We start from the raw sequence: 9,203 nt of genomic DNA, 5'->3' as shown, positions 1-9,203 counted from the left end.
TGACCTGAACCCAACCGGACCGTTTGCCACATCTATGATGAAGAGAACATTCAGGACTTAGAGACCAGTTTTTTAGTTGAATTGGCAAAATGGCTTTAGAAGCAGATTTGAAGCGCTTCTGCATCCTCGGGAGTTTCCTGGGGTAGACAGGGCTGCTAAGGTTAGCTGAATTACTTTCTTCAGTCGTGTGTTGGGCATTGTGTTTGTTGGCTATATTGGTCTTTTCCTTGAACCAAATTAAAAATAAATGATGATATCAAAACTCATATTGACCACAAGGGTTTTACATCCAAACCCTATTAATCTATGCCCAAACCCTTTCTACAGAAGTGGGTATATTCAACGAAATATCAAGGCCCGAAGTTGTGTTAAATAAGTTCTGTTTATAACTAAAAGATTACGGAAATTGATATTGGGCAGCAGATCATACGCTACAAGATCATCGTGAGCAAAGCTCTTCACGGGACCTCTCACTATGAAATAAGACAAGGCAAACAAGAAATGAGCCAAACCAAGTCTAACTCTAATAAAATCCAACGTTCCAGGATGGTATTGGGCAGCATATCATAAACTTCTCAGCCTAATAGGCTAACAAAATCGTTAACTCCCTGGAACAATTGATATTTTTATGTAAATATAAATGTAAAAAGTCGCTTCACTAACTCAAGATTTTTACCTATATGATAAATATTACAAAAAGAGGAAAAAAAAAATCTTAATATACACATGAAACGTTTGAACAACGATCTCAAGCCAGCTTTAGCTCCAACCATCATTCAACATCCCTAGCTCTTCCCAGTAGCTTTCGCAAGGGAAGTGAAACTGAACCTGCAAATTGGGCGAGGGGAAAAAAGAAAGAGAAAGAAGACATCACAATATAGAAGAGATTCTAACAAATACTCCTATTCACTTATGCTCACATTGAGCATCTTGAATTTAGAAAATGTTAAAAAATAAAAACAATAAAATAATTTTTTTTTTTTTTTTTAAACACCTAATCCTGCTGAATTAAGAGGCATATTATTTTTGAACAAGCCACGCATGAATTAATATTGCTTTGAAATAAGATACCTGATAAGTGGTTTCTGTTGTACCACAGGAGCAGGAGTGACATTTAACAATGGTGCCGCAAGTTCCGTAGGCTTTATAGGGGGGGAAAAAGACAAGGAAAGAGAAATGGTAAACACTGTCAGAACATTTTCACTGAATATATTGCTTAGAAGAACATTCCTTCTCATTAATAGCCAGTCTGGCCAAATGAGGTTAAAGCAGTAGTGATGCAGAACAAGAATAAATTGAACAGTGAGTGATTACTCCATATCAACACACACACACACACACACACACACACACAAAAGCCAGAGATAAGGCTACATTATCTAATTATATTTATATTTGCACATGTTTGAAATCAAAAAGTGGTGTCTGGAAAAGTGGTGTCTTGAAAAGCCCATCTTCTGTCTTGCCAATTAATAGATGAGATCTTCGAAAGTATCAGAAAAGCTACTCATTTCATCACAACTATTTTTTAAATTGGTGATGAGCTCATATATCATGAAGCACATAAGCCTTTCAAACAAGTATTAAAACAAATGCAAATCATTTTCATCCAACTAAACACAACAAATAATATATTTCCATTTTGTCCTCGTACCTTTTTTTTTTTTTTTTTTGGTGGAGGCCAAAAAAAATAAAAAACAGATTACCTTGAGGTTAAAAAAAAATAAAAAACATATATTTCATCTATTTAAAGTAACTAAAACTAGCATGTGTGAATAAAACAGAATAAAAATTTGCAAGGAGAACCCAATAGAGACATCTACGCTCAAAATAAAAGGTCACAAGGTTAGTGAATTGGACCTCAAGCTCCTCTAAGCTCCCGTTGGAATATAAACCACCGGAAGAACCAGCTCCATTGCTAGATGGTACTGGCACTGCTTCTGCTGCATTAGCTGTTGAAGACTCGATAGGGCTACCTTTCATGTTCCCCCTAGAATCTTTAACTTGATTTCTATATTCAAAATCATCCTCAAGCTCATCGAGTTCTTCTGGAAAAGCTTGGTGGGCAACATATGGGCCTGACATTATCTTCTCAATTGCTAGACTCTCCGCTTCTTTAGAGCTTGTATCAGCAACAGCAGATGGAACTAAGTTAGGTGGATTGCATCTTGCAAATCCATCAGCTTGACTGTGGGTATCCATATTTTCGCCTTTAATAGAACATGAGCTGACAGTGCTGACAGGGCTACCCTCATGAACTTCCCCAGCAGAAGGAGGTTCAGTGGCTAAGCGCTTGGCACTTCTCGGGTTAGACTCTACATTATCATCCACCTGCTTTCTATTCCTTCCATCATCAACTCCATTTGAAACTTCTTTACCTTCACAGGAATTCTCTTGGGCATGACCCCCAACAGAGGGAGGTTCAACAGGCAAGCACTTGGCACTTCTCAGGTTATCTACATTATCATCCACCTGCTTTCTCTTCCTTCCCTCATCAACTCCATTTGAAACTGCTTTACCCTCACAAGAATTATCTTGGGCATGACCAGAAACTTTCAGTTCTGAACTACTACTCTTCCAAGTTACTTTAGATGGTCGGGAAGGTCGAATACCACCAGGAAATACAAAGTTTGGAATATTCCTGCGTTTTACATGGCATACATGGATCTCCATCCCGGGCTTCCACGATGCGTACATGTTGACATTATGCTTAAATTCCTCCACAGTTATCCTTATATCAAACTGTTCACCCTCGTTCACTGGAACACCTTGTTTTCGCTGCAAACCCATGAAGTAACAGCAATGGAAAGGCCTAGATTTGTCTGAAAAATCCCCTGGGTGTGGGTGGCACTGAAGCATCTGATAAGTATGTCTCTCAATCTACGGTAACACATGATAAGCTAAATTAGGAATCTATAAATTGGAAAACAAAACCGGATAAAAGAACAAAAATAAATAAAAAGCTGGAAATGACAAACTCCGAGAGTTTCCACCTTCAATGTTAGCTGGCGGAGGCGAGACTCAACCCAACCTTTCCATTTTCTCAGATCATCAGCATTTTCTGCAGTAATCTCTATTTGTAGGTAATTCTTATACGCTTCAAAGAATGCATAAGGCTCAAAAAGAGTATCCCAATCTGCCTTGCTTGCCTCCATAGCCTGCAAGCACTAATAAACGTCAAATTCTATAACTAAAATAATGAAAATAACCACCACAAGCCAATAAATAGTAGCTCAAATGGAAAATCCCCCCACCCTATAATTACAGGGTAGCTCTTTTCTTCCCCCTCCCCCCTCTCTTAAAAAAAAAAAAAACAAAAACAAAAACAAGATATAACAACAATAATAATAGTATAAGATTTAATCATTTAATTTGATTACACTAAGAGGTCAACTTAAATCACAATACCCAAGGCACATCTGAGTGTGCATAATATGATCAATGCACATTAATTCAATGCAAAGAGTTAAGGAGAAACATATCACAAATCAAACAGTGGGATCATACCTCACAAATCTCACTCCCCCTCTGAAACTCCTCTGACATAATTCGCAAAGTACTTGATGAGACATTATAGCTAGAGTTCATGCAGGGATAAGCAGGAGTTATTATAGGCATCAAATGGTATCTGTCCTTCGGGTTTCTCCTAGGATCCCATACTTGAAGTCCAAGAGATCCTTCTTCAATGGAGCAAAGCATTACTGGATTTGGCCAACGCCACTGAGTGTACACCCTGAAGAATCGAGACACTAACATATTGGGCAGCGCATTGGGATATAGCTGGCATATGCGAGCAACCAGCAATGCCCAGTTTATACCACCAAGAAACCCTGAAACCTGCCACGACAGGGAAGAAAATGCCCTAATAAATGAGAGAGAATAGTAAGAAATAAGGAAATTATTTAACTACACCCTACATTTGAGTAAACGCCACGACGTTTTGCCCAAAACCTCATGCACCTCAATGTTGTGCGGAAATTCTGCACTTCAAAAAACAAACGCAATCAGGGAAAATAAATTAATGGAGAATTTCAAAAAAGAAACTTATAAGCAGATATAATTTAGAAAAAAGCAATCGCCACCACCTGAATGTTTGGAACCAAACGCAAAATTTGGTCAGTAACTCTACAGCCATTGAGACTACGAACTGTCTGTTCATCTGCATTCTGTAGTATTGAGTCCTGTGAAATATCTAGGTCCTGCACCAGAATAACTTGTTAAAAACAGAAATGCACACACATTAAAGCAAACTTACAAGATATATACTTTTAAGCACCATGGAAACAAGAAATCAAAATATACTAGTTTCATTTCTATCCACCCCAATGTTAATTGGAATGTCCTATAATGTAAGGAATCTGTTTGATAAGTTTATTGCATCCCCAACAGCTCCTCTACGCCCAAAACTTACTTTAAGATCTCCATCTATTGGCAGACTTATGGACCCAACAAGGGAGCTTCGTAAATAGGCCTTCTAAAACACTTGGCTCCTTCACATTTATATCATAGCATCTTTCACCAGCCTAACTTCGTCATCTTTGGAAAACCACCTAATCCAAAATCTCCCAAGAAGCAGCCATCTAAAGGCAACTGCAATACTCTTATCATCTTCAAGAGCTTCATAAGAAATCTTTAACCATGTCACATGAGGTGCATTGCATTAATTGTACTGCTACTAAAAGAAAAGTTGTCACTATTTGGAACCCTGTCCAAGTCCTCGCACTCCACCCATCCTTTTCAGTAGAAGAAGACAACAGTCATTTAGCTTCTAGCCTCGCAAGGCTTGTGGACAAAGGGGAGGAAACACAAAGGGAATTGCATATGAAGATGAGGCATGAAAACTAGAGCCTAAAAGTAGTACACTCTTCAAAATAATAGGTCTAAGCATGCAATTAAACATGTTAAATAAGACTCCTGCTGCAAAATTTGACACCAGATAATATTCCAGACAGAAAGAAATAGGAAATCAAAGAAAGAGGACTCAAGCAGCACGAGGACATAATTTCTCTTAAAAAAAAGGAAAAATTGGTATATGGATAAGCAATTCTTCACTCTTATCTCTTGAGCACAAGATTAAATGATTTATACAATTCGTTAGACATTATGCCCTGTCAAAATAAATGGCATGTTAAATTAAGAAATTATATTAGAATAAACACGACCCTTGGATTAGCACAACGTATATCTAATCCACACTGGCCTGTTGACAAACCACACACCTGTGTGGTTTCTACAAAACAAAGATAGTCCAACTTTCCTTTTATTCACAACTTCCAATTGATTGAGCCATAGCTTAAAATATTAAAAAATAATGATAATTAAATTAAATTTTTAAATAAAACGAAGAAGGAAGCAGATGAAAATAAGTAATTGACAGGATAAATCGGCACTTACTTCAGGAATAACCCAGAGTGAAAGTTTTGCATAAAGAAGGTCTATGGACACCCCAAGGAACTTAAATTTCATAACTGGAACATGAGCATCAGGAACTGGGTGCATATCCGTTACTTCAGGCATCTCCATCAGCATTCTGTGTAGCTCACCAAAGAAATCTTCCTACACCCAATAAGTCATTTTAAGCTCATAAGGCAATACAATCTAAAAGAAAGTAAAAACCATTGTTCCATAAGTAGACAAGAGCTGATCGCACTTCTCTTGTTGCATGTCTAGGTCCCACACAAAGCGTATCTATATCCGTACCAGGGCCATGCACCTTAAAAATCAAAACAACATAAAAGAGAAGTAGAATGAACCATAATTCAAGGGATGAAAAAATAAAAAAACACATAAAATGTAAACAACAAAACATTTTGAACTAGGTAGACGAGTTTCATACCCCTAGCCGATAAGAACCAAATGTGAAAATCTTGGCATTTGCTTCATGCACGAGTTGCTCATTCAACCCCTTTGCACGGCTAATTGTTTTGACCCAAATCTTTACAGTCTATACAAAATTTTAAACATCAACATCAGCATTGCATTCAAAAATACAAATTCAAAAGAACAAAAACCAGAACCATGCTCACAGAAGTTCAATTTTTTTCATAAACTCAAAAACCAACATACAATACAAAACATACACATGGTACTTTCTCCACTTTTTTCACTAAACAACCAAAGTAATAACAAGGCAACAAATAACTTATCAATTGAACCTGGTCAAGTCTGCCAAGCACTTCCTCCCTACTCACAGCCTCTTCCTGACTCTCATACAATCCGGCGTCTCGCAAATACTGAACACCCACAAAACCCAATTCATCAATATTTTTTTCAGCTATAAATTCCAAACCAAGTAATGGGTCATAGTAAATATCAACAAAACAAATTCAATTCACCAAAAATAAGAAAAATGGAACCTTTTCAAGTTCACGGGTCTTGTTCACATCGTCTTCAGTAGGTCCACCCAATGAAATTGGTTCTGTAATGCCTAATCTCTTCCCATTATTCCGATTATTCAATCCAGGGCTCCCCATTTATAATAATTTTATTTTACACTGCCACAAATTTTATTGTTTTAATTTTTTTTCCTTTTTTTTTTTTTTTTTTTTTTTTTTTGACAATATGGGGATGATCTGAATTCTGAGCAATTTATTTATACTATTTTACAGAATTTTTTTTTTCTCTCTTTTTTTTTTTTTTTCAATAAAATTCAAACCAGAAACAGATGAAAATTCTAAAAAGAAAAAAAAAATAGAACAATGAAATAATCGTTGATTTTACAGTACTGGGTGGAAAAAATAAATTTTCCAAAGCTACAAACAAATTGGAACCATAAAAAAATAAAAACAAAGCAAACTATAGAACAGAGTACAACGCCAATATTGGAAAGCAAAACCCTAACCCTAGATGAGAAAAAAGCAATTATACAAAAGCGAAATACAACGATTCTGAGAAAAGCGATGGATCAGAAGCCGAAAACTCTTCTCCTTTTCTGATTGTTCATCGGCCACGATCACCAACCGAGTCTCTCAAATCTATCGGAACCCACAAAAAAAATAAATAAATAAATAAATACACAGAAAATAAGGGCAAGGATAGAGATATATAAATTTAGAAGAGAAAAGAAAGAAGAGAGAGAGAGAGAGCTTACAGTGAGAGAGAGAGAGAGAGTTGGTTTAGGATAAATTTTGGTTAGAAAGACAGTTAGTGTGATGGTGATGGTGATGGTGATGATGATGGAAGGAAAGGTGTATCCAGTGAGGTTGTGACGGTGACGGTGGCGATTAGAGAGAAAAAAAAGAAACAAAGGAAAGTGTTTTTGCTGTGTTGTGTTGTGTTGTGTTGTGTTGTATTATTAACTTACCGACTGCTCTCCACCACCAGAAGAGTCAGATACCATATCAATCAATAACTACGCACCCATTTTTAAAGAAGAAAAACGCCATATCCCTTTTTCTTTTTCTTTTTCTTTCTTTTTTTTTTTTTTTCTTTTTAACCTTTCAACCCTATCAATTTCATCCTTCACTTTTTTGTGTTTGGCTAATTTAATTCATATTATTATATTTTAGATAAAAATTACTGACGTGCGCCAATATAAAAAATTAGTTTTCTCATTGCAATAAACTTTTTTTTTTATAGTTAAAATGTAAAATTCACACTCTATTTTTTACCAAAATTCATTTCAATCCTCTAATTTTGCTTCTGTTCATTTCAGTCTTCTAACTTTTATGTTTATTCAATTAAGACTTTTCTATCAACTTTTGTTATATGTTGTGGTTAATTTTATAATTTTTTAAATTTTTCTTTAAATTTTTTTAATTAAAAAATTCAATTAAGGATTAAAAATTATTTTCTAAATTTAAAAAAAAATTAACAAAAATTGAATTAAATTGATTAATTGAATAAATTTGAAACTTATAGAACTAAAATGAATTCTGAAGAAACTTAATGAATGAGTTTTGCATTTTTATTTTGGCCGTTTGCTATATTAGAAATCTCCATCTAAGAGACCAAATAGTAATTTACTCATTTTTTTTGTTATTTATTAGTTGGAAATACTAGAGGTATTAATTGAGTTACAACTTACAAATTTTTTTTTTTTTACAAAATTTCAAATTAAAGCCAACCATGATCTCTTAAAAATTCATGGTGGTTTAAAATTTTTTATTTTCATACCTAATATTATATAGTGTTTCTATTTGAGTTCTTCTGGCTATATTTCATGCTAATGTCGTTGTTAAATGACAAATAAACTTTTTAATTATGATTGGGTTTTTTTTAATAGAAAGAAAAATATGAGAAAATTGATAGCTAGTTTGTGCCGAACGAATGGTTGTTTCTTTCACTCTCCAATTGCTTTGTTTTCTCAAGGATCGAGATAGGGGTAGAGTTTTCAAAGCAATTTTACAAAGTTTAAAATATATGTTGGTCAAGTTTTTTTTTTTTTTTTTTTTTTTTTTTAAAATAAATGAATTTTTTAGAAAATTGGATTTGAAACTAGTTTTCAACCCAAAATTTTGCATCATGCTAAAAAAATTACAAACAAATTATTTAATAATAAAAACAGCCTCAAACGGTCAAACCTCCGCCCCCCAACCACCGAGTCAGCCCACTAGTGATTACCCCAACTCCCTAACCACTAATTCAACCTCTACTGCCTCATGCTCCACGCAGCCAACCCAAATCCACCTCCAGCAACTGTCATAACTAGTCCTATCAAAAAAAAAACTGTCATAACTAGTAGTTCTCCAACACAAAGAATGTGAATGTGTGTGTGAAAGAGAAGTCAATCACGATAGGGCTAAAAATTACAACAAATAATAATAATAATAATAAAACAAGTCCCAAAATATTACAAAAAATGCCACCCAACTATCTATATCTATTTATCTATCTATAATATATTATAAAAGTTTTCTTTTTTTTTAGAATCAATATATTATAAAAGTTGGATCCTAAAACTGGTGGATGCATACTACGATAACACTTATTCCTTTTCAAATTATACTACAATAACACGTGGCAACTTCTTATATTAAATTGGTATGATACGAACAAATAATGCCACGTGTCAAAACATTATTCTTACATGTCAATATGTTTGCCATAATATTACAATTTTTGAATGAAATAAATGCATTTCTATAGTATGGTATTTAAGTTCACATTTATCTATCTATAATATATCATAAAATTTGGATCTCACAACTGGTGGATGCACATAAAGCAATTTATGTTACGGCGTCCGACACATCTATCTATCT

General features: G+C 34.6%; 1 protein-coding gene across 1 annotated transcript; it reads right to left on the bottom strand.

The window, feature by feature from the left end:
• Positions 1-502: 502 nt before the first annotated feature.
• On the bottom strand, positions 503-7,336 carry LOC126703687 (nuclear poly(A) polymerase 1). The gene is made up of 13 exons (XM_050402738.1): positions 7,091-7,336; positions 6,357-6,974; positions 6,156-6,233; positions 5,837-5,944; positions 5,651-5,713; positions 5,395-5,556; positions 4,086-4,199; positions 3,918-3,980; positions 3,508-3,837; positions 2,994-3,158; positions 1,861-2,880; positions 1,072-1,142; positions 503-828 (listed from the first exon to the last, which is right to left on the bottom strand). The coding sequence occupies exons 2-13, from the start codon at positions 6,471-6,473 to the stop codon at positions 786-788; spliced, it is 2,334 nt and encodes a 777-aa protein (XP_050258695.1). The 5' UTR covers positions 6,474-6,974; positions 7,091-7,336; the 3' UTR covers positions 503-785.
• Positions 7,337-9,203: the final 1,867 nt, after the last annotated feature.

The sequence above is a fragment of the Quercus robur genome, chromosome 10 (genome assembly GCF_932294415.1).
Source record: "Quercus robur chromosome 10, dhQueRobu3.1, whole genome shotgun sequence".
In the NCBI taxonomy this organism is placed as follows: Eukaryota; Viridiplantae; Streptophyta; class Magnoliopsida; order Fagales; family Fagaceae; genus Quercus; species Quercus robur.
This window is presented reverse-complemented; position numbering and strand designations above follow the sequence as displayed.

Coding starts and splice junctions, on each gene's coding strand:
- LOC126703687 (XM_050402738.1), bottom strand. CDS start 6,473: ATGGGGAGCCCTGGATTGAATAATCGGAATAATGGGAAGAGATTAGGC. Junction 5,714..5,836: donor TTGGTTCTTATCGGCTAGGG/GTATGAAACTCG, acceptor TTGATTTTTAAG/GTGCATGGCCCTGGTACGGA. Junction 3,981..4,085: donor GTTTGGTTCCAAACATTCAG/GTGGTGGCGATT, acceptor TTTGAAGTGCAG/AATTTCCGCACAACATTGAG.